General features: G+C 39.4%; 1 protein-coding gene across 1 annotated transcript in view; it reads right to left on the minus strand.

Annotated features, from left to right (window-relative positions):
* Positions 1-27,447, minus strand: part of LOC124789671 (lipid droplet-regulating VLDL assembly factor AUP1-like) — a 104,953-nt gene that overhangs the window by 20,576 nt on the left and 56,930 nt on the right. The window contains exons 7-8 of the mRNA XM_047257106.1: positions 17,309-17,468; positions 365-495 (exon numbers count right to left, since the gene is read on the minus strand). Of these exons, the coding sequence (XP_047113062.1) occupies positions 365-495; positions 17,309-17,468 (291 nt within the window). The remainder of the gene's footprint in view (positions 1-364; positions 496-17,308; positions 17,469-27,447) is intronic.

The following is a 27,447-nucleotide window of genomic DNA, read 5'->3' on the forward strand; positions in this document are numbered from 1 at the left end:
CTTGATGCTGCTTATTAGCTCCACTAAAAAAATATAACCTTTTCCCCCATCTAAAAGAATATATAGCTGGAGGCTGGTCTGAAGGTTTTTTTTTTTTTTTGAATAACCAACATATAATACAACAATGTCTAAAGAAGACCTTTACCCTGCAGCTTCTCACATAACTGATGAAGAGTGTCAGTTTTTTCCTCAACAAATATCCTTCACATAAAGAAGACTATTGAAATTACTTTTTGTAATTTCCTTCAAACATACTTTCGATAAAAGGCTTATTTATATTCTAACAGAACACAGCAACATCACAACTGAAATTCAAGTACTTTCATATACAGTATTATAGTATATTTATAACTTGTATGATTACCTGTGATGCTCCACTGGGAATACTTGTAATAAGTGTAGATGACAAGGGTGACACACTCTCAGGCAAAGGATCATACCTCACTTGGCCCTCAAGAATATTAGAAATTGTAATGTCAACACTGCGAGTCCTCACTATTAACAAAGAGACAACATTCTAATAAATTTTCTCAAATAAATGAACACACACGCACGCACACATGCACACACACACACATGCACACACACACACACACACACACACACACACACACACACACACACACACAAAGATACCAACACAAAGAAAATGGTTTCACATAAAAATACAGTTATCCATACACATTACACAGCAACATTATACAACAATTCACAATGTACAAGAAATTCTATGAGGTTTTCCAACACCATTGTATTATAGCATCTGCTCACACAGCAGTTACAACCCACATGTCAGTTAGGAAATAAGAAGTTCCTGTGTTATATTTGTAGCATAGGGCTATTTATTGCACAAATGCCTTGGCTACAAATCTGAGAGGATGGTAAAAGCTATGACAGTCCACAAAATTCTAGTTTTCTGTTATTAACATTAAGAGAGGCAAATTTTTCATATTTGTTAAAGACAGTCAACAGAAACTCTCTTGAAGCTTATGAGTTCTGTTGGAACATATTTTGAAATGATGCCATTCAAGAATAGTTTTATGGCACCAAAAACTGGCATACAGGAACAGGTTTGCAATTATTGTTTATGAGCACTTAATGTCCTAATAACAATGGAACAACTGACTGAAACTTCCTCAAATTATGAAAGCTAATACTAATTACAGAAGCGCAATGTGCTGAGCACATGCTGTGCCATTCCTAATGTCCAATGCTAACTAAGGCAGATGATGAAGCAAACAGTAACATTTTTTTTTTTATTTAAGTTTTAAATTTTTTGTTTGCTTTCGATTTTCTTTTGATACAACATTTGTGTAATATTCATTGTTATCAGTAGCTATCCTGTGGATCTCTCATTTATTTTATCAGAGTGTGTTGTGTTTACAGAAAGCCTGAAAATTCTTGTTTATGTTGTTTGGTATGAAACATGGCACATCAATTAATACATATTACGTAACGACACCAACCTTTACTTAGAAATAATTAGTTTTAAAGCAATATTTACATTAAAACAGAGGAAATATATGTCAAATTTGTGTATAACTACTTTCTGTCCAGCAACAGCCACAATACGGTGCACGGTGCAGAGTACATTGTACCACTGCTAGTGCTGTTCGACAAGCTAATACAGCTAGGGGAAATGGCTGTCTATATACCTCTGTACAAGCTCTAATTGCTCTTGCCTCCTCTTCGTGGACCCTACATGAGGCTTACATTGGGGACAGTAGAATCATTTTGCAATTAGTCGCAAATACCAGTTCTCTGAACTGTTAAAATATAAATGTCGTGTGACTAGGACCTCCTGTCAGATAGACCGTTCGCCAGGTGATAGTCTTTCGATTTCACGCGCGTCGATGGGGATGTATGTGTAGCACATCCACAATAACTTGTGTATTTATCAAATGTATTATTAACAAATCTAGCACCATACCTTGGAATTGCTCTGCTGTCTTATTTTAACGAAACCTGCTGGGGACACTACAAATCCTTTATTAGTATTCAAGAGCCACACTTCTCTAAAATTCTCCCAATGAAGTCTACCTTTCATCTTCCCTTCTGACAACTTTATATGCTCATTCCTTTTGCAACATTATGCACTGATATTTAATCATTGTGTGTCAAGCACTATGCCACTAATAATGTATTCGAACTTCCAGAATTGTTTTTCCTACTCATCTGTATTATCCAACATTTTTGTACATATAGAATAAGCTCCCATTCATCACACCAAATGGAAATTCTGTTTAAGTCTTCTGGTACCCTTCTAAAGTAACTTGATGATGACCTTTTCCTGTAGTCTACAGCATCAGCAGCAGTCACCTTATCTGTCAGACTGCTTATATGTATAGAGAACAAGGGCGGTAGAAGACCATAGAATAGAACCGATTCAATGTACTTTTTGCTCCATAGATCTGTAGTGAGGAGATCCTCAATCATAAAGGATATAGAATACACAACACATTTTTAAAAAAAGAAAAAAAGATATATTGTAACGTACCTTCCAAAGGGTGCATTTGAAAGATTCCTCATGGATGTGGAAAAAAATAAAAAAAAATAAACATTTTTCCTTTAAAGGGTAATAAACTTTTCACAAAACATGTTGATGTAATATACTGAGGTGCATCTGATAATTCTTAGAGAATCTTAGCCCTGCATCATTAATGAGAAAACATCGTTTGAAACACTTACTTACAGTGATAACAATACTGCACTGAAGAAGGATGGAAGTCAGATTTTACACAATACTCACATTATTTGATATTAATAATTATAAATGTATATACACATGAACTGGTTCTACTACGGAATTCTTCAATGGAGTAGATGGAGTTTTCTTATGACTGCTAGCAGCTTACTGAAAATGCATATTCCTGAATAACTGACACCTTTCTGGACCAGATAAAAGCATTAAGCAAGGAAGAAACCATCAAAGAACAATTTTGATCAACAGACGCAGAATTTTGTGACAGGACGGACAATGCAAAAGGACAGAAATATTGTCATACCAACTAATTTATGGACAGTCATTCTGAGTTACTTCCAGAAAGCCGTAATCACATGTGATTCATTAATATTATTCACAAAGTCAGCAACAAGTGCATTGAGCAGATCTCTACCAATCACTGACACATCTAGCAAGTAATATTCAAGAATTCCAAGCACAGAAACATCTGCCTCAAATTACCCCCTCTCCCTCAAATTACTTCCACTGACTATATATGCAGTTGCTTTATTCCACAAGATCAGCATTTAACTATTGGAGGTTACAACGTTAACAAATGGGATCTCATGGATAATAGTATGCACAGCCCACACCACCACTGGCTACATTGTCATCAAAACTATGCTGGCAGCCAAAGCTCTTTAAATTGTCAGTTTGCCTGTGGGGGTAAAATATCACATATAATCAACTTAAGTCAGGTTTTTCCATCAAATCGAGTATTTTAGGTAATTTACCACAGTAGTATTACACATGGTAAGGAAAGTGCTTAGCATCCACAGATACATAGCTTATCTCCAGTTAGCTTATACAAAGAATCTTAAACATTTCCAGTGTCAAACATTCCTTTTGGCATCTACATATATCTACATCTAACTTTCTGTATAATTAGTACTCCATCAATGTTTCAGAGTTTTCTAGAACATCAACCAACAACATTACATGATGCTGTAATCATCTAGACAGTATCTCTGTCGTGAATAAAAATGTGCAACAGCAAGCTGAGAAACCAAAAAGATTCTTCCAAGCTCAACAGACAATCAAGTTGAAGTGTAGCCTAGTGCCAGTATTTAGGGTTCATTGTAAACAAAAATGGAACACATCCCATATTGTAGTGTCTGAAAGAACTCAGAATGATAAATAACTACAAGCATTCTTGGAAAAGATTAATCACTAAAACCGAAATTTCCTGCAAATTGAAACTGTGTACCGGACCGGGATTTGAACTTGGGACCTTCTGCCATTCATAGACAAGAGCTTTACTGACTTAGCTATCCAAGCACGACCCACCATCACAGCTTTACTTCCACCCATACTTCAGAAAGTTGCAGGGTCGAGTCCCAGTTTGGCAAGCAGTTTTAATCAGCCAGGAAGTTTCAAATCAGTGCACACTCCACTGCAGGGAGAAAATTCGTTCTGGAATTACTATAGTTGTCTTATCCCAAATGTGGTCCAGATATCAAAACTATCAAATACAATGTGAAGAACAGTGAGGCATGCATAAGGTCCACAATAAGTTTCAAAGCTTTCAGAAGCTTAGAACAGGAACCTTATAAATATCTGGTCCTCACAACAAATTTCTACTTATGACATTGGCGTGGTTTCTGTCACACAGAAACAAAAATGGAATAGAGCGCTGTAGTGCGTGTATTTCAAAGACATTAAGTTCGGTCCAAGTTAACTACTCAATTCCAGAAAAAGGGATTAGTGATTATACAGGGTTATTACAAATGATTGAAGCGATTTCACAGCTCTACAATAACTTTATTATTTGAGATATTTTCACAATGCTTTGCACACACATACAAAAACTCAAAAAGTTTTTTTAGGCATTCACAAATGTTCGATATGTGCCCCTTTAGTGATTCGGCAGACATCAAGCCGATAATCAAGTTCCTCCAACACTCGGCGCAGCATGTCCCCATCAATGAGTTCGAAAGCATCGTTGATGCGAGCTCGCAGTTCTGGCACGTTTCTTGGTAGAGGATGTTTAAACACTGAATCTTTCACATAACCCCACGGAAAGAAATCACATGGGGTTAAGTCGGGAGAGCGTGGAGGCCATGACATGAATTGCTGATCATGATCTCCACCACGACCGATCCATCGGTTTTCCAATCTCCTGTTTAAGAAATGCCGAACATCGTGATGGAAGTGCGGTGGAGCACCATCCTGTTGAAAGATGAAGTCGGCGCTGTCGGTCTCCAGTTGTGGCATGAGCCAATTTTCCAGCATGTCCAGATACACATGTCCAGATACACGTGTCCTGTAACGTTTTTTCCGCAGAAGAAAAAGGGGCCGTAAACTTTAAACCGTGAGATTGCACAAAACACGTTAACTTTTGGTGAATTGCGAATTTGCTGCACGAATGCGTGAGGATTCTCTACCGCCCAGATTCGCACATTGTGTCTGTTCACTTCACCATTAAGGAAAAATGTTGCTTCATCACTGAAAACAAGTTTCGCACTGAACGCATCCTCTTCCATCAGCTGTTGCAACCGCGCCGAAAATTCAAAGCGTTTGACTTTGTCATCGGGTGTCAGGGCTTGTAGCAATTGTAAACGGTAAGGCTTCTGCTTTAGCCTTTTCCGTAAGATTTTCCAAACCGTCGGCTGTGGTACGTTTAGCTCCCTGCTTGCTTTATTCGTCGACTTCCGCGGGCTACGCGTGAAACTTGCCCGCACGAGTTCAACCGTTTCTTCGCTCACTGCAGGCCGACCCGTTGATTTCCCCTTACAGAGGCATCCAGAAGCTTTAAACCGCGCATACCATCGCCGAATGGAGTTAGCAGTTGGTGGATCTTTGTTGAACTTCGTCCTGAAGTGTCGTTGCACTGTTATGACTGACTGATGTGAGTGCATTTCAAGCACGACATACGCTTTCTCGGTTCCTGTCGCCATTTTGTCTCACTGCGTTCTCGAGCGCTCTGGCGGCAGAAACCTGAAGTGCGGCTTCAGCCGAACAAAACTTTATGAGTTTTTCTACGTATCTGTAGTGTGTCGTGACCATATGTCAATGAATGGAGCTACAGTGAATTTATGAAATCGCTTCAATCATTTGTAATAGCCCTGTGTAACCAATACATTAGTTCTGTTTATAACTGTACAGGTGAAAATTTTTCTGGTAACAAATCACCAATCCACAATCCCCAAGGTCGTGTTTACCAGGTAGAATGGCTCGCGACTACAGAGACAGGCATTGTTTCTCAGCTGTTACATGTACAGAATCCTGCTTACGCCAACAAGCCATCATCTCTCTGTCTCCATGAGGCCTAGATGATGAGTCTGACAAGCAGGAGATTGTGTGTTTCCAACTGAATGAAACAACACAAGCACTTCAAGAATTGCCAATAACTGAACAGTTAGTAGCTTCATGGAGCACAAGAGATCAGACATTACAAAACATTCTTCAACAGCTGGTCATGACACTTGTGTTATTGTACAAATTCAGTGTGCAAAGCTTATTTTTCAGCAGTTCAGTCCCACACGAGTTGTTCTCCTAATAATGAATGACACAAACATATGGTGATTCATTCTGTCATCTTTAAGAAAGTACTTGCGCTACTGCGTAGTGGACATTGGGGAATCTCCATAACTAAAGTAGTGGCATGACACCATCTTGGTTGGCCTGTAATAGACTGAGACATAGAATGCCTTGTGAACTTGTGCCAGCAGTGTTCAGCTCAGTGTGCAGCTCTGCATAAAGTATTCTCCCCCTGGCTGCATATGACTGAACCTTGGGGCCCTTAGCATATACACACTGTAGCCCCACCAAAAAAGAATGGATTCCTTTTCAAAATTTCCCTACACAAGCAAATTACACTCAACTGCACAGTTGACAATCAGTTTTTGTACCATAAGGCCTCCCCAAAGCAATAGTTACAGACGAAAGCTCACAATTTTCCTTAACCATGTTGGCAGATTTTTCTCTTTGCAAGGTAGTCAACACCACCTATGAGCTCCTTTCTAGCCACAAGCAAATGGAGAAGCATAGGATCTGTAAGGGTTTTCAAATCTCAGATGAAGCAAACCTTGCAGTTCACTCTTTCTCATGAAGCACTGACTTCAGTTTTGAACCATTACTTTTCTATTCTCATGAATAGAAAAAGTCTGGCAGAAATTTTACATGGACATACATGGACATCAATTAAAGAATCTCCTCAATCTTTGGAAACACCCCAGGGCATCACATGTTGCAACAGCTATTTAATATAAATCACTGGCACTGTAGAGATGCAATGAACACCTATATTTGCTGGTACGTGTTTCTCAGCTATATTAACTAGCAGGTCTCTGACTGCTACAATTGCTAAGGCTTGGACTTTATTTCATGTCACGACCTGACTGGCGCCATAACCTGTGCTTTTCTGTGTTCTTCACAGACTAAGAAAGTCTGTTCTATGTGAACTACTTGTACTGGTAACAGTACCACTTAACTGAAGAAATATCTCTATTAAAAGTAACTGGTTGCCATTTACTTCTCTACAAGAATCAACCTGTATTCTGTAAACAGTCTCAATCTCAAAATGGTAGTTTTCAACAAAACTATAACTGTCATACTTTAATTGTCACTTACAACCTTTTCTTCTGACAAAAATCAGTTAATATCACATTATATTAAGCCCCACAAATATCCTAAAGTGGAGATCAATGGTAGGGATTTTCCAAGTAAAGAAGTTGAAGACAGACAGACAGACAGAGAAACCACAATGGGAAGTGACTACCTCTCAGCATCACGGTTGGGATGAGTGTATGACAATATGATTATGGTGTGAGCACACTCTAGTGCAAGCACACCAGGGGTCTTTGACAAGATCCAGATGCAGGTGGATCTCTCTCTCTCTCTCTCTCTCTCTCTCTCTCTCTCTCTCTCACCCCACACACACACACACACACACACACACACACACACACACACACACACAGGGTGGTTTTTTTTCCACCATTTACAAGCTCTAGGGATTGATGGAGGAGACGATATAGAACAAAAGAGTCTGATGAACTTAAGTCCGAAAATACATGGTTTCCATGCTAGAGACCATTTATTCAACCATACTTTGTTACAGAGACTACAATCTAAAACACACTGTACCATGCAGCCACAGTTACAGTATGCTTGGTTTCCTCCCAGAGAGTGGTACTGTTCCTTATATATCATGCCCCAGCACCCTCTCCTGCCACAGTAATTGGTAATGTTGTGTCCAATTCACTTTTCTCCCTGACTCAACTTGTAGTGGATGTGATACAGTGTTGTACACAATGGTTCCATATTCGAATCTTGAGGTTGCCAATGTGGTGTTTACTTATGAAAAGGCAAATGGCAATGGGTGGTGGGCAGCAAGGTTTTATCAGGAGACCTATCCCTGACAACAACAATAACAGCATTCAATGTTTGCAACAATGTTTTGCCATTTGTACAAGACAGGGTCGTTTCAGGAAACAAGAAATCATGAAGGACGTACCCGAAATGTTTGGACACCAGACTTGGAGGAAAATGTGATAAACACTGTGGAAGGTGACCACCGTGTCAGTACCAGGCAGTTGGCCCGCCATTATAGGGTAAGCCAGATGACCATGTGGAACATTCTCCGTGACAGCTGTTACTACGCTTATCACTTAAAGCATGTGCAGGGTTTCCTAGTGACAGACTTTCTATATTGAGAGCAGTTTTGTCATTGGGTTCTTCATTGGGCAACCATGATTCCGGAATTTGTGACATCCATCCTACTCACAGACAAGGCCACCTTTAGACGGAGTGGTATCTTCAACTTTCCTAACAGTCATCTGTGAGATAGTTTGCAGAACAACCATGGTATGGTGACTGCGAATCATCAGCATTGGTGCAGCCAGAATGTGTGGGTCAGGATAACTGGCAACTGTATTTCATGACCAGTCTTCCTTCCACGTTGCCCAACAGGCCGGAACTATTGGTTTTTCTTGCAGGTGACTTTGCCCACCCTACGGGAAGAAGTGCCCTTGATGATTCAAAGAGTTATGTGGCTGCTATGTGATTGCACTCTGGCCCACTTTGCCATTTACATCCGGACGCATCTCAATCGTGTCTTCCCTGGTCAATGGATTGAACGAGGGGGTCCAGTTGCACAGCCTGCTTGTTCACTGGATCTCAAACCATGAAATTTTTAGTTATGGCCTGCTTTTTCACCGGATCTCAATCCATGAAATTTCTAGTTATGGGGTTGAAAGTATCATGCATGCAGAGCCCATTCTAGATGTGGAGACACTGGAGCAACATATTCATGCTGCCTTTAACACTGTTTGAATGCAACCTGGCCAATGTGAACATGTGACACAGAACATGCTGTGGCATGTACACGTGTGTGTGGAGGCACATGGAAACCATTTTCAACACATACAGTAACTGTGGCTGCATGGTACAGTGTGTATTAGACCACAGTATCATTAACAATATATGAGTGAATAAATGGTCTCTAGCATGGAAACCATGCATTTCCAGACATAAGTTCATATATGGTTTTACTTATGCAAGCTTTCAACAAAAGGGCTGAAGGGGAAGGAGGGTTGAAAGGAAAGGAACTAGAGAGGTTTAGGAAAAGAGGTAGAGATCAGAAAAGTCACCCAGAACCCCTGGTCAGGGGAGACTTACTGGACGGCGTGCAAAGAAAAGAATGATTGCACTAGACGAGATTTGAAAACCTGAGAGCTTAAAGGTGGAATACAAGTAATATGTAAGCCAGAGATTACTGCTAAAACATTGTGATTCAGTCAAAACGAGTGAAAAGCTAAGTGCATTGTATGTAACAGAGGTGGGATGGGGGTGGCAAAAAACAGACAGGCCAGAAAATGAAAGATAGAGAAAAATAGAGTGAAGAAAGTAGTAGTTACCATGAAGAAATGCTGAAACAGAAGAAATTAAGGTAAATTATGGCCATGTGGTTGGTGAGAACCAAGGACATCTTGCAGTGCTAGTTTCCACCTGTGGACTTCTGAGGAACTGATGTCTGTGCTAAGAGTCCAGATGGCACATGTGGTGAAATAGGCACTGAGGTCATGACTGTCATATTGCAGAGCATCCTCTGCAACAGGGTATTGTATTGTGTGTTGCTGGTATACACCCTTTGCCTATGCCCTTTCATCCTTATTTACAAATTGGTGGTAGTCATGTTGATGTAAAAGGCTGAACAGTGTTTACATAACAGCTTGTATATGACATGTTTGCTTTCAGAGGTGGCCCTCCCTTTGATACATGTTTTGCCAGTCGCAGGGCTGGTATAGTTAGCTGGTGGTAGGAGGATGCAAAGGGCAAGTCTTGCAGCAGGGATAGTTGCAGGGAAAGGGGCCATTGGGTAGGGAGATGGGTGCAGAAGGAACATAGCATCTGACATGGATGTAACGGAGATTGGCAGGGTTACAAAAAGCTATTCTAGGTGTGGCAAGCAAAATCTCAGATTGAATGAATCTTATTCTAGGGCATGATTTTAGAAAGTTGTGGCCTTGTCGAAGTAGTCGATTAATGTTTTAGCAGTAATCTCTGTCTTGTTTTTGTATGTCCATCCATTTGGCAGGAGTTCTTTGGAACGACAAATGTTTACTATTGTGACAGAATAAAACACTTACAGCCATCCTTATGATTGTATTTTATTTTGTTGCAACCAGTTTCAACACTCCAATGCACCATCTTCAGCCAGGCTGTTGTTCATGCGGTATGTGTTGATACGGTCCCTATATCACATCAGTTGCCAGCATAACTGGATACGCAGATAATGTGTCAGCACTCCAGCCATCAACTGCCACACAACAAGACTGATTTCAGTATTAAATGTTGCTTTTCAGTCTGCTCTCATATACAGCACACAGTTCCACTGGGAATATAACTGCATCCATGCCAGCTTGAATATCCCTGCATTCCTGAATTTAAAAGTGATGTAAGGGTTTTTCAAATAACTTACAGGAATGGAGATGGTTGATGGCATTTGAGCAGTAAGTGATTTATTCTAAAGTGTTCAAGGCACTTGAAATAACCAAAATAGCAGCTGCTAGTTATTTTGTTTTATATATGATGTAAGTGAACACATTACTCACTATTACCCATAGACTTTCAGTATTTGCCTCAAAACAGTGTTGATTATTGATTGGAACAGTACAATTTTTAAATTTAACACACATTGCAAATATTTACATCACCTTCCTCTTTCAATCTGAACCTTTAAATGTATTTTCAGGAGGTTGTTCTCCACATCTCTAACATATCTGAAAAATGTAATCACTGGTTTGAGCTGCTGATAAAATCATTATTTAAATAACCAGGTTTGGTCGACTGAGCATCATCACATTCTTAACAGCATTATATTTAGGTGAATTTGAATCAATGGCATCATACAATAAAATTACGAATTGGTCACTATTGTCACATCATAATATAAATTACACTGTCAATATATAAAGAGTGGTCAAAAAGTTTCTGTTTCAAGGCACTGCTGCAGAGTATATGCAATATAGTGTGACTCCAATACAGATATACAACCACCAATATGTAGGCATGGGATTAGTGTGGCATTTGTGTCCTTCTGAGGTGCCTGCAGTAGGTGATGTGGAAACACGAATTGTGGTGACATTATTACAAAATGCATCCAAACAGGACCACATGCTGTTATTCTTTTCTTGGCTGCCAAAGGACAAACACTGGTAGACATACATTGGAGACTGAAAATTGTGTATGCGGCAGCATTTCTGTCACAAATCAACACTGCGGAATGGTGTGCCAAGTTCTGGGCTGGTCGTAGTTTGACACAAGATGCCAGTTGATCCAGGAATTCAACCCTATCCATTACGGACAACTGGGAGATACTCTAGCACCCATCCTACAGTCCTGACCTCTCCCCACGCAACAGTCATTGCCCCAGTTCGTATATACATGACGTAATTTATATTACAATGTGACAACAGTGACAAAGACATTGTTTTATTTATCTGGCATCAATGATTTTATATATGCCTAATGTGATGCTGTAAATGCTTTTAAGAATGTGATGATGGTCAGTCAACCAAAACTTGTTTAAATAAATATTTTATCAGCATCTCAAGGCAGTAATCATGATTTTTTCAACCAAACCCTTTCACATTCAACGTATGAAAAATACCACGTTAGTAATTTAACTAGCTGTCTCATAACCACCAAAGGAAAAACCTAACATGTCATTTGTTTACACAGTTTATAACAATATTTGTTTATGGTTCATTTAAAGTTGTATAATTTTTTTTGCTTTAAAATTTTCGCAGCTTGGTACCATATTTTCTGTATATGTAAAGTAAAGTGTACTATACTGGAGGTTGAAGTTCTTTGTATTGTATGTGAATAATATAAGTAAAATACTATGTAAACTGTTTATTATGTTAAATCAATTTATGCTAAATCAATGTATTTTAAATCAAATTAAATTTAAAAATATTTGTGTGTATTAATTGTCCATGTTCATGTAAAGTTGACAATTTAAGAAATGGTCATACTTTGCAACAATATAAGAAATAGGTGTTAAGTAAAAGCCATTGTGCTGTTGTCTAAAACAAATGTGGTTCTGGGGAGTTGGCAAGGGTGAACTGACGCGCTACCTAGAGCAAGCACGGGAAGTATCACAAACAGTCTGTAGGCAGCAGTGATTGAGGCAGCACCTTTGTGGAGCAGAAGCAGCTTTGCCTGCAAATTCGCACAAAATGTCTTGGATGGAGACTGCAAATGGCTTAAGGCATAGCTGTGAGTTGATGGGCTACTGTAACTAGAATTGAATGACGCCAAGAAGAGAAATTTAGCCCACACAGCAAGATTCTTGAAGGCTGTAGTGTGGGTAGTGTAAGCTGCCATAATTGTTCACCACATCTGAGCCTACAGCCACAAGATACAATTTTTTTTACAGTAAATTTACTTTTGTACCGTGTGAACCATTAAATTTGAACTGTGTTTTAGTAACCATTCCTGAACTTTAAAGAATGTGGGTCACCCTTTTATTTCATCCTAACCATACACCTATATAGGGTTCCATCCTAGTGTTTGATGAATCCGAGTATCCTATTTTACAGACTTATGAAGTGCCAAGTTAATATAAAGAGGAACCATTTAAATTGTTTTCTTAACAATTGCAAAGTGTTATAGCAAAAGTTAGCTTACGTAAAATTCAATCAGAGTGTAGCCAAGACACTTGAATCTGGTAAATGACTATACAGAGTTAGTTCAAAGAATAATAGCTTTTGAAAGTAAATTCCAGTAAGAAAGACGTTTTCTTGAAGTGAAATGATCAGTATAAAGAGTGTGTGTATCTAAGTATTTAAGTTTTTGTACTATAGAAAATGCCCCCCCCCCCTCCCCCTCCCCCCCCCCCTGGTCAATTCTTTTTTTTTTGCTTCCCTGAAGTTATCTACTGGGCTTGTTCTCCTTTCAAAACCTAATGTATAAGGGTGCAGCAGTCAAAAAATTCCAGTGTCTGCACTAACATTGTTTATGTGGAGTAATATTAATTTGAAGAACCAAATTAAACAGTAGAAAGAAAGTAGGCAAAAACTCATACTTCTGCTTTTCCAATACTTCACTGTTTCACTGCCTGGATAGGCTGGCGGCCATTAGTACAATTTTGAAACCACTAAATGAACTCCAAACTGAGTTGCCCTGGCTTCAGTATAATAATATTCATATTGCGTTTCTATTTAACCACTGGGTAAAATCTTAAGAAAAGAATTGAATATCCATTTGACACAACACACGATCAAATCCTGTAAAAAGGGTAGCTCTATTGATTAGCTTTTCCTATTAACAGGACTATCCTCCCATAGTGTACTTTATTTGGAATCTAAACAAAATTTTAGTAAGAGGTTATGCAAGTCTTTTCCCATAACTGAACTATTTGTTCTGTTGGGGTATAGTATATGTGACGACATAAAAACAGGTTTTTCTGATATTTAGGTGAAATCATACTAAATTACAATAGTAGTGGTAGGGTTATAGGTTGACCTACAGCCAAGGAAGTTGGTGCAATGCAACCTTACCATTCTCTCGGCTAATATGCAAGTGTTCATTTCATCAGAACCAAAGAAACAGTTGTCTTGAAATGTGCTCTTTTCACCTCTTCCTCGTAGTTTCTACAGGCAACAACGAAGATGAATTGGATGTGCCCTGTTCCTAACAACCAATGGAATTTAGTTACGAGCACTTCTTCTACATGCAGCTACAATAGCTTATTAGGGGAAAGGCATCTGGATCACATTAGGTGCCAGTAAGATCCCACAAATATTATGCAAAAGAAATTGCTCTCCATCCAGCAGCAGTTTATTGTAGATCACTGGAATAATGAATGGTAACCTAGCAACTGGACAAAAGTGCAAATCATTCCCATTTTCAAGAAGGGTTGCAGAACAGACACACAATTACAGGGCAACATTGCTGATATGAATCTGCTGTTGAATTATGGAATATGTGTTACATTCACATATTGTGACATTCTTGGAGAACAAAAAATCTCCTCTACAATTCCACAAAAAAAAGATCTTGCAAAACTGACATCACTGTTCCTCCATGAGATCCAAGCACTGTAGGTATCACAGCTCAGGTTGCTGCAGTGTCCCTTGACCTCAAGAAGACATTGGACACCACCCTGCACAGTCATTTAGTGAAAACAATATGGGCTTACCAAGTATCATACCAAATTTGTGACTGGATTCAAGATTTCTTTGCGGATAGAACTCAACACATCACTCTTAACAGAGCAAAATCGTCACCTGTAAAAGGTGTTTAAGGGAATAGCCCAAGGAACTATGATATGACAGTTACTGTTTACAATACTTATGTAAACTGCCTAATGAATTACATTGGAAGCTCCATGAAGCTGTTTGCAGATGATAGATGATATGGTTGTCTATAAGAAAGTAACGATGTCAAAAGACAGTAGCTAATTGCAGGAAGATCTACAGAGGATTGATGAATGACACAGGAACTGGTGGTTGACCCTAAATGTGAATAAATTTAACCTATTGCACATATGCAGGAGAAGATATCCACTACTGTATAAACAATCTATTGATCAAAAACTACTAGCTATCATAATATATCTAGTAGTAACCATCCACAGGAACAAGTGGAATGATGCCATAAACAAATAGTTCATCATTTAAATAACGAAAAATTGCATCAGTTATTTATTTTTGTCATGCTCAGCACAGCACATTTCAGGAATTTGTTCTTATATTCAAACATATTAGTTAACAAATTTTTTTGTGATGTTTGCATGTGCAATTTTCTGCCTCTCTTGCACAGTAGTTGTCTTTCTGAGGATGTATTCCAATCAGAAAAATGGATAAAATAAATCTTGGGATGTTTTTTTACATGTTAATATTTGAAATAGTATTTTTGTCTGTCTACTTACAAATATTGTGCCTCCTCCAGTACACTCAACTTCATACATATGTGCAAATCATCTGTTACAATGTTTGTTTTTATAATATATATATTAAATAAAAATAACTTATCTTATACCTAGTTTGTCACTGAGAATCTTTTCCCCCTGGCTTTTTATGGTGTACAAATAATTTCAGCCCCTCCAAATCCATTGCATGTGATTTTTGAAAGAAGTAGTAAAGTGTCTTAAGATCTTCTAGGTTTTCAAGTGAGTGACCATTGTTTTTTGTGTGTATTGGTATGGCTGATTTTGTGAAGTTGTTACGTGTGTAGCAGTTGGCATGTTCTGTTTGTGTAATTTGAGAGTTCCTGCTAGTGTGTCCTGTCTTTTTACTGTGAATCTTGAAGCTGCGATTTTCTACACACAAAACTAGAAATTGGCGCTTTTAAGTTTTAGGCATTCAGCTGTGACGTTTATGACAGTGCCTAATGACTTCCCCAGTTCAATGACAGACAAAAAAAAATTCCTGGCTCTTTACATGGAACCAATAATACAATCAAATTTATGATAAAATGAAAGTAGTTTTCTCCACAAATAACACACTACAACAGAAAATAGTGCACACCCTAAACAATAAAAAAGATAAATTCTCAGCAGCCTAAGGGATTTTCAAAATGACACACAAAACTTGCACCTCGGCTATTACATACGACAAACTAGCAGGAACTTTCAAATTAGATGCACAGAACACATCAACTGCTACACACACAACCAGAAAATTCAGCAATAGCTACACACACACACACACACACACACACACACAACCTGGCCACTCATTCAAAAACGTACAAGATGATGTTTGTTTTTTTTTTTTTTTTTCAGAAGTTTCTCCTTTACACAATAACTGTAGTAATTTCCATAAACATGTTGATTTCCTCATACACTACTCAACATCTACAACAAAACTGAATATATTTATAATCAGTACTTTCACAATGAATAATGGTAAAACAAATTTTGTAACTGAAAACTTCATGTAAATAATGCAGTCCAGAAAAATTAACAGCTCTGGCTGTATACAAACTCTCTGTGGAATCGTACTGTCATAATCTCTCTGTAACATGTTTTGATTACACACACACACACACACACACACACACAAACACAAACAAAAACCAGTGTAAGTGATGATTTGCATATGTGTGGTGATGTGTGTAATGGAGGAGGAACAATACATGTAAGAAGACAGACAAAAATAATGTTTCTAACATTAGCATATAAAAACATCCCAAGATTTATTTTATCAAATTTTGCAGTTGCTGAGTAACTTCAAAGAGAGAACTACAGTGCAAAAGGGGCAGAAAATTACACATGCAAACATCACAAAAAATATTTATGTAAACAAATGTGTTTCAAAATACGAGTAAATTCTCAAAATGTTTTGTGCTACACATGAAAAAATAAGTAACTGACAGATATTCATTATCTAAATCATAAATGACACAGTTGCAGGCTTTCCAAAAACATCGATTATGTTGAACGAAATTAAGTTAAAACAAACAGTACGAAATGAAGATGCCAGACAGATTTAAAGGAAGAATTTTAAAGAAGTGTAACTCATCCATGAAAGAAGTGGCTTGCACACTTGTCTGACCAATTCTTGAGTACTGCTCATCATTCTGGGAGACTTACCAGGTAACCCGGTAGGATAGGATTGGTCCATCATTGAGAGGTTTACTGTTGAAATGCGAAGACAATATGTTCTGGGTAGAGTTGGACAACATGTTACTTCATCCCACATACGTCTCACCAAACAACAACTGTGTCATTTATGATTTAGATAATGAAAATCTGTCATTTACTTATTTTTTCATGTGTAGCACAAAACATTTTGAGAGTTTATTCTTATTTTGAAACATATTTGTTTACATAAATATTTTTTTTAATGTTTGCATGTGTAATTTTCAGGTCCACTGGGTCTGACCACGTAGTAGTACTAATACTAGTACTAGTACTGTAGTAGTAGTAGTAGTAGTAGTAGAGAGGTTAACCGACAATGATTCTTCCTAAGTGTCATTCACAAATGAAACTGAGAAGAGGGGAGCAGCTAGTGGTACCAGAAGTACCCTCCACCACACACCATTAGGTGACTTGCAGCATATTATTTACATGTAGATGTGCAATGAAGGGTAGGTTTCAGTACTGAACAAAGATGTGAAACTTTTACTCACTGAGATCTCGCAGGATGGCCTCATGTGGCACACGGGGCAGAACCTCCGCAACCTGCCTTACCATCCTTTGAAGATCACTGCTTGTTCCCTGAGCCAAAGCTCTTCTGGCCGCAGCCGCCTGTCGACGCAGTTCTGCAGCACGTCTCTTCGCCCACTCTGCCTGAAAGACACAAGAAAATGTTTATATGAATATTTACTTTACATATCCGGGTCAGCAGCTATACTGCATATTTCCAATAATCAGCCACATGGATAGCTTTGCCATTTGCTATAACGTTTACTATAACACAAATTTTTACCTATTTTTGGGCATATCACTAGATGTCGATGACCTTGTATTTCAACACACTGACTGGAGTCATTCTCTTTATATTCACATTTTCTCAGGTAGACATTGCACTGGGTGACACCAGTTCTTACTAGCAGTTAAGAGCCCTCCATCTCGGAAACAGCTGAGGATTCCAGCAGTCAGTTGTTCTTTAGGCTTTATTGATATTGATGATGATGATGATGATGAGGAGTCCCATACTTCTTTACAGAGCGTATGGGAGCGACGCGGGAGAACCGGCGCCGCCTTACTAGGCAAGGTCCTAGTGGAGGTGGTTTGCCATTGCCTTCCTCCGACCATAATGGGGATGAATGATAATGATGAAGACGACGCAATAACACCCAGTCATCTCGAGGCAGGAAAAATTCCTGACCCCGCCGGGAATCGAACCCGGGACCTCGTGCTCGGGAAGTGAGAACGCTACCGCGAGACCACGAGGGGCGGACTAGGCTTTATTAGTGTCTCATTAATAAAGTTTTGCCATTAATTTTCTTGCCATAATTCCAGTGGCTCATCTTCAAGGGTTGGTCATTTGCAATGGACTTCGAGACTTCGGTCAGCTGTGCTGCATTTGGTAGTCATAAAATGGGTGCCTGTGATCATCAGACAGTTTCCTCCTTTCAACTGTGACTTGTCTTCTGATTGTGGGTGGAGCTATGCCGACAATGAGGTAAATTTGTTGAATTGGCATTGGTTTTAGGCAGCCAAACACCATGGATTCTGTCTCATTAATTGCTATGTCGACATATTTGGCATGTGCTGAGTTGTCCAGACAGGTATTGCATAATCTGCTGCAGAGAAACATTCTGAGAGAGCCAATGTTCTCAGAATTTTTGAATCTGAGGTCCCCTTTTCCTGTTGCTGAGTCTGGATGATGATATCCCTTGCACATACTTCTCCTTTAATGTTCTGACAGTGCTTCTCAAATGTCAGTCCTGTCAACTCGGACATTTCAGCTAATCATTTGGTTCAACTCCAGACCCTGCCACAGCACTTTCAATTGCCTAAGTGCATGTTTGTTTCGAAGAAGGAAGGCACACATTGAGTTTTACACAGACTTCTCTCCATAGAAGTCAGGTATATCTTCAAGTGTCTGCATCAGTTTCCCTTGCACTTCTGCAATAAATTTTCCTTGTGCAGCCGCAATAGTATCAACTGTGTATACAAAATGTCTTGTCTCACTGTTTATAGGCTGATCAACTGTATTGAAATCACATAAAATTGGTGACAGGGCACTGCCTTTGGGCAGGCCATTCTTTTGCCTTCTCCATTGGCTTTATCTCCCTGGTAGCATCACATAAAAACATCTATTCTTAATGAGACATTCCACTAATTTCATCAATAGGAAATACTCAGTCTTGTAATAAAACTTGAACAGCTGTTGGTTGACAGTATCACAGGCAGCCCAGAGGCCTTAGAAAGTGACTTTAGTTATCTGCTTCTGTATGAAGTCATCCTCTACATTTGGGTGAGATTGAATATTTGGCCACAACACAATTTATCAGGCATAAATCCTACTTGTTCTGGTATGATTTTGGTACCTACTGTGCCACAAATTCTGTCAAGAACCATTCTTTCAAATGCCTTGTAGACATGACACGGAAGTGACACAATCCTGAAGTTTTGTGGATCTATAGGTTCTTTCCCCGGTTTTAGCAGGGTTACTAATTTGGCTTTCCTCCAGAGTTTTGGAATGTGCATGACAGTGACAAAACTATTGATGAAATGTGCAATCCATTTTAGGGCTGCAGGTCCAAAATGTTTTATTTTTTCAGTGCAGGTATCATCCAAGGAAGCAGCCTAAATGACGAAAATACAGGGTGATTCAAAAAGAATACCACAACTTTAGGAATTTAAAACTCTGCAACGACAAAAGGCAGAGCTAAGCACTATCTGTCGGTGAATTAAGGGAGCTATAAAGTTTCATTTAGTTGTACATTTGTTCGCTTGAGGCGCTGTTGACTAGGCGTCAGCGTCAGTTGATGCTAAGATGGCGACCGCTCAACAGAAAGCTTTTTGTGTTATTGAGTACGGCAGAAGTGAATCGACGACAGTTGTTCAGCGTTCATTTCGAACGAAGTATGGTGTTAAACCTCCTGATAGGTGGTGTATTAAACGTTGGTATAAACAGTTTACAGAGAATGGGTGTTTGTGCAAAGGGAAAAGTTCTGTACGGCCGAGAACGAGTGATGAAAATGTAGCACGCATCCAGCAAGCATTTGTTCGCAGCCCAGGAAAATCGACTCGCAGAGCTAGCAGAGAGCTGCAAATTCCACAATCAACTGTAGGGAGAGTCCTACGAAAAAGGTTAGTTATGAAATCTTATCGTCTGAAATTGGTTCAAGCACTGTCTGCAGCTGATAAGATTAAAAGAATCGATTTATGCGATTTTATCCTTGCTCAAATGGAAACAGATGAATCTTTCGTTTCAAAGATTGTGTTTAGTGATGAAGCAACTTTCCACACTAACGGGAAAGTCAACCGTCACAATGTCTGTAGGCGATGGATCAGCCGCCAGGCAGCCCGTGACAGAGCACTTCATCACTGGCCTCCAAGAAGCCCTGATCTTACCCCCTGCGATTTTTGCTTATGGGGCTATGTTAAGGATATGGTGTTTCGGCCACCTCTCCCAGCCACCATTGATGATTTGAAACGAGAAATAACAGCAGCTATCCAAACTGTTAAGCCTGATATGCTACAGAGAGTGTGGAACGAGTTGGAGTATCGGGTTGATATTGCTCGAGTGTCTGGAGGGGGCCATATTGAACATCTCTGAACTTGTTTTTGAGTGAAAAAAAAAACTTTTTAAATACTCTTTGTAATGATGTATAACAGAAGGTTATATTATGTTTCTTTCATTAAATACACATTTTTAAAGTTGTGGTATTCTTTTTGAATCACCCTGTATTTAAAGCAAAGGAAGCAACTGCAAATTTCGAACTTGTTACTGACAAGAACATTTGACACACTTCAAGAGCCACCAGTATGGATATTTTCTCCCTTTATAATGGATACATACTTGAAGTTCTATAAATATGAAATTATCACCTTGGTGAAACTACATCCCACGTCACTTATCTAAAGAAATGCTGCATATATGGTTGTTGTCGTCGTCGTCGTCCTTAGTCCCAAGGCTGGTCTAATGTGGCTCTTGATGACTGTCCATCCTGTGCAAGACTCTTCATCCCTGTATAATCACTGTAAGCTATGCTTGTGTGAAACTGTTTATAAGATTAATGGCAACTCTGCATACATTCCGGTAACACAAAAGCTACAATTTTTACCAGTCTTTTATGTGATATTCTAAGCTTGCTAGTATAAACTTTACTGGAACTAAGGAGACATTTAATATTTATACTTTTATAACATTGCATCATTACAGTTCCAACTATAAATGAAATTTTATATGTTATATAAATGCTTTATGACCAGCCTATAATTGCCAATTCACACACACATATATATATATATATATATATATATATATATATATATATAAAAAAATAGAGGGAAACATTCCACGTGGGAAAAATTTCTGACTTCCAGCCTTGCCTCTCAATCCTTCTTAAAAAACCTTAATCCTACTCCCAACATCACCACTGCTGAAGCCCAGGCTATCCGTGATCTGAAGGCTGACCGATCCATCGTCATTCTTCCGGCGGACAAGGGTTCCACAACTGTGGTACTTGATCGTCGGGAGTATGTGGCTGAGGGACTGCGTCAGCTTTCAGACAACACTACTTACAAAGTTTGCCAAGGCAATCCCATTCCTGATGTCCAGGCGGAGCTTCAAGGAATCCTCAGAACCTTAGGCCCCCTACAAAACCTTTCACCCGACTCCATCAACCTCCTGACCCCACCAACACCCCGCACCCCTACCTTCTACCTTCTTCCCAAAATTCACAAACCCAATCATCCCGGCCGTCCCATTGTAGCTGGTTACCAAGCCCCCACCGAACGCATCTCTGCCTACGTAGATCAACACCTTCAACCCATTACATGCAGTCTCCCATCCTTCATCAAAGACACCAACCACTTTCTCAAACGCCTGGAATCCCTACCCAGTCTGTTACCCCCGGAAACCATCCTTGTAACCATTGATGCCACTTCCTTATACACAAATATTCCGCATGTCCAGGGCCTCGCTGCGATGGAGCACTTCCTTTCACGCCGATCACCTGCCGCCCTACCTAAAACCTCATTCCTCATTACCTTAGCCAGCTTCATCCTGACCCACAACTTCTTCACTTTTGAAGGCCAGACATACCAACAATTAAAGGGAACAGCCATGGGTACCAGGATGGCCCCCTCGTATGCCAACCTATTCATGGGTCGCTTAGAGGAAGCCTTCCTGGTTACCCAGGCCTGCCAACCCGAAGTTTGGTACAGATTTATTGATGACATTTTCGTGATCTGGACTCACAGTGAAGAAGAACTCCAGAATTTCCTCTCCAACCTTAACTCCTTTGGTTCCATCAGATTCACCTGGTCCTACTCCAAATCCCATGCCACTTTCCTTGACGTTGACCTCCACCTGTCCAATGGCCAGCTTCACACGTCCGTCCACATTAAACCCACCAACAAGCAACAGTACCTCCATTATGACAGCTGCCACCCATTCCACATCAAACGGTCCCTTCCCTACAGCCTAGGTCTTCGTGGCAAACGAATCTGCTCCAGTCCGGAATCCTTGAACCATTACACCAACAACCTGAAAACAGCTTTTGCATCCCGTAACTACCCTCCCGACCTGGTACAGAAGCAAATAACCAGAGCCACATCCTCATCTCCTCAAACCCGGAACCTTCCACAGAAGAACCCCAAAAGTGCCCCACTTGTGACAGGATACTTTCCGGGACTGGATCAGATTATGAATGTGGCTCTCCAGCAGGGATACGACTCCCCAAATCCTGCCCCGAAATGAGATCCATCCTTCATGAAATCCTCCCCACTCCACCAAGAGTGTCTTTCCGCCGTCCACCTAACCTTCGCAACCTCTTAGTTCATCCCAATGAAATCCCCAAACCACCTTCCCTACCCTCTGGCTCCTACCCCTGTAACCGCCCCCGGAGTAAAACCTGTCCCATGTACCCTCCCACCACCACCTATTCCAGTCCTGTAACCCGGAAGGTGTACACGATCAAAGGCAGAGCCACGTGTGAAAGCACCCACGTGATTTACCAACTGACCTGCCTACACTGTGAAGCGTTCTATGTGGGAATGACCAGCAACGAACTGTCCATTCGCATGAATGGACACAGGCAGACAGTGTTTGTTGGTAATGAGGATCACCCTGTGGCTAAACATGCCTTGGTGCACGGCCAGCACATCTTGGCACAGTGTTACACCGTCCGGGTTATCTGGATACTTCCCACTAACACCAACCTGTCAGAACTCCGGAGATGGGAACTTGCCCTTCAGCATATCCTTTCTTCTCGCTATCCGCCAGGCCTCAATCTCCGCTAATTTCTAATTTCAATTTGCCGCCGCTCATACCTCACCTGTCTTTCAACTTCATCTTTGCCTCTGTACATCCGCCCCGACTGACATCTCTGCCCAAACTCTTTGCCTTTACAAATGTCTGCTTGTGTCTGTGTATGTGTGGATGGATATGTGTGTGTGTGCGCGAGTGTATACCTGTCCTTTTTTCCGCCTAAGGTAAGTCTTTCCGCTCCCGGGATTGGAATGACTCCTTACCCTCTCCCTTAAAACCCATATCCTTTTGTCTTTCCTTCTCCTTCCCTCTTTCCTGACGAGGCAACCATTGGTTGCGAAAGCTAGAATTTTGTGTGTATGTTTGTGTGTCTGTCGACCTGCCAGCGCTTTTGTTTGGTAAGTTTCATCATCTTTCTTTATATATATACATATATATATATATATATATATATATATATATATATATATATATATATATATATATATGTGTGTGTGTGTGTGTGTGTGGGTGTGTGTGTGTCAAATTTGATACTCCCTCTTATCATATAAGTGATAGCTTTCAATATCATTGTACAAAAAATGAAGGAGAAACAATTTCATTGGCTCTCTAACGACTGCATGTGCTCCTATTATACCGATAAATTCTTATTACTTTCTTATATTTTGTTTTTATTTTTTTGTGTAGTGGGAAAAATAATACATAACATTTGTTATAACAATTTAGAGACCTGAAGCTTGTGATCAGATGTACGAAGTCAGAATGCAGCTAACATCAATGCACAGTATCTGCAAACTTTGTCAAATCTTTTAAAGATGCAGCTTTGCATTTCAGTCTCAACAAGCTGTTAATGTTTATAATGAAATAACGACTGCCTCAAGAAAAAAACATTTAGAGACACTAAGATGGATAAAAATGACTAAATTATTGGAATATGCTAAAACATTGGTAACAAATACTTCAATATAGGGTTCAGAAGCTATCAATTTCTTCAAGCTATCAAGCTGCTTCTTTGATACAAAGGTTGTCTTTCATTAAACAGAAGAAAAAGAAAGTAACTCAGCAAACAGGCCCTGAAGATCAAGTAACACAAACCAGCCACCATGCCATCCTCTGTCATATGGCTGCAGTATGGTTGGGAATGGGATCAGCAAATCACTCTCTTGGCCCGTGTCAGCTTTCAGGCCGTAGAGTCTCAATTTATCATTCAAGGAGGTGGTCCTCAACAGGCCTAGCAAGGGTGAGTACATCCCAATGCAAGCCAACCACCAAGGAAAAGTCTCTCACATTACCAGGAATTTAACCTGCTTTCACCTCATGACAGGCAGACACACTGACCATTTAGCTAATCAGTAAGGGTAACGAGAGGGGTTACCAACATGGAATTAGATTCCTTATTGCTAACCCCTTTCATTAGCCTTACTGATGGATACCTGAAGTAACAACATTAAACATCAACATTCAGAATTGATATTAGGACAGTTCTGAAAGCTGGCATTTGAAACAGAACTGGGTTTGTTTATAATTAACTTTTTTGCTAGGAGTCAAGATACATATTTTACACAACACATTTTGGGAAACGACTCCCATTTTCAATATGCTTTGTTTTGTTGACTTTACTGCAATAAATAAAAAATGTGCAATTTTTAGTTACTCACAGGCTTTCACAAAAACATTTATAATGGACCAGATCAAATGAAATATAAATAAAAACAATGTATCAACAACAACACACAAAAATACAAAATAGCACCAATTTCGTCGTGCAGCTGGAGGGATAAATGACAAAATTTAGTGTTGAGAGCAGTTTCAGCCTTGGCACCACCAATGATGATTCTTACATGTAGCATCAACCAGAAGCATACTAAACAACATTCAGAATAATCTCTTGGCCCATGATGTGTAGCCTGAAATTACTACCACCTACAATGAGAGAACAATGAAGAGTGCCCGATACAACTGAACTGACATCTGTCCCCAAAGAGTTACCTTTTCTACAATGTTAGAATAACATGTTCTCCAACTGGTAAAATGCTTACAGACAAACTTTTGTGTGTGTGCCACATAAAATCATAATCACCAGACATGTCCCCCACTGAATTAGTCTGCACTAGAGGTAACTGCCCTTAAGAGTTGTGACAACATGTAGGCCACCTCAGAAGATGACATACCACATGCATATGCTTGATTGCAGGAATGTATTGTAGATTCAGGAGAGTATAGACAGATCTAAAATTCTTTCCACAAGATTCAGGAAAGTATAGACAGATCTAAAATTCTTTCCACAGACAAACTTGTTCACTGATGAATGACACTGTAATTACGAATGTACTACCATTTTAACATACACCTAAAACTATATGTTTGTGGAATCATTCCATCTATATCCACACAATTACTCTGCAATTCACAATTAAGTGCCTGGTAGTGTGTTCATAAAACCACCTTCAAGCTCTTTCTCTAACGTTCCACTCTCCAATGGCAGGCAGGAAAATCGAGCTCTTCTATCTCTTATTTTATCATGAAATCAAACCATGGAAAATCCAGGATGGAATGTAACAATTTTATGAGAAGGAAAGTTGCTACTCACCATATAGCGGAGATGCTGAGTCACATATAGTCTTTTTGTTGTGCCTATCTGTGACTCAGCATCTCTGCTATATGGTGAGTAGCAACATTCCTTCTCATAATATTGTTATTTTATCTTGATAACTTCTCCCTTGGTAGGTGAGCACCAAAAGAATATTTTTTGAAATTTGTGGAGAAAATTAGTAATTAAAATTTCATGAGAGGATCCTGCCGCAATGAAAAACCACTTTGTTTTAATGTTTGCCACCCCAGCTCACAGATCGTGTCTGTGGCACTCTCTCCCATATTTCTCGAAAATACAAAACGAGCTGCCCTTCCTTGAATTTTTCCAAAGTGCTCCACCAGTCCCACCTGATGTAGATCCTACACCACACAGCAATACTACAGAAGAGGCCTGACAAGTGTGATGTAAGCAGTCTCTCTAGTAGACCTGTTGCACTTTCTAAGTGTTCTGGCAATACTTCACAGTCTTTGGTTTGCCTTATCCATGATGATATCTATATGGTCTTTCCAATTTATGTTATTTTTAATTGTATTCACTAAGTATTTAGTTGAATTTACAGCCTTTAGGTTTGTGTGATTTATTGCATAACTGAAATTTCAACAGATTTGTTTTAATATTCATGTGGATGACTTCACACTTTTAGTTATTTGGAGTCAATTGCCACTTTTTGCACCATACAGATATCTTCTGTAAATCATTTTGCAATTGGTTTTCATCGTCTGTTGACTTTACAATATGGTAAATGACAGAATCATCTGCAAACACTCTGAGGGGGCTGCTCAGATTGTCTCATATGCTGTTTATGTAGATTAGGAACAGCAGAGGGCCTATAACACTTCCTTGTGGAACATCAGGTATTACTCCTGTTTTACTCAATGACTTTCCATCAATTACAACAACTGTGAAGTTTTTGACAGGAACTTATGAATCCAGTCGCACAACTGTGGCAATACTCCATAAGCACACAATTTGACTGGAAGACACTTGTGAGGGACGGTGTCGAAAGCCTTCTGGAAATCTTAAAAATATGGAATCGATTTGACAACCCCCATAAATACTCATTACTTCATAAGGGCAGCTAGCTTGCTGCGCCTCACAATAATGATATTTTCTAAATCCATTCTGATTATTTGTCACTAAATTGTTTTCTTCACAATAATTCATGATGCTCGAGTACAACATATGTTTCAAAACCGTACGGCGAATCAACATTAGTGATAAGGATCTATAATTCAGTGGATTACTCCTATTTCTTTTCTTGGGTATTGGTGTGACCTGTGTAACTTTCCACTCTTTAGGTATGGAACTTTCGATAAGCTAGTGCCTGTATATGATTGTTAAGTATGGAACTATTGCATCAGCATACTCTGAAAGGAACCTAACAAGTATACAATCTGGTCCAAGTTACTCATGTTGGTAGCTGTTCTTGACTCAGATTCTGGAATATTTACTTCTTCTTCTTCTTTTTCTTCTTTGGTGAAGGAGTTTTGTAAAACTATGTTTAGTAATTCTGCTTTAGTAGTGCTGTCAGTGGTGACATCAGTATTTTTATCACACAGTGAAGGTATTGATTGCGTCTTGCTGCTGGTGTAGTTTCGTATAACCAGAATCTCTCTGGGTTTTCTGCCAGATTTCGAGACAAAGTTCTGATGTGGAAACTATTCAAAGCATCTTGCACTGATATTCACACTAAATTTCAAGCTTCCGTAAAACATTGCCAATCTTGGTGATTTTGCATTGTTCTAAAGCTGGTATGCTTTCTTTGCTGCTTCTGCAGCAGTGTG

This window comes from Schistocerca piceifrons, chromosome 3 (genome assembly GCF_021461385.2).
Source record: "Schistocerca piceifrons isolate TAMUIC-IGC-003096 chromosome 3, iqSchPice1.1, whole genome shotgun sequence".
NCBI lineage: Eukaryota > Metazoa > Arthropoda > Insecta > Orthoptera > Acrididae > Schistocerca > Schistocerca piceifrons.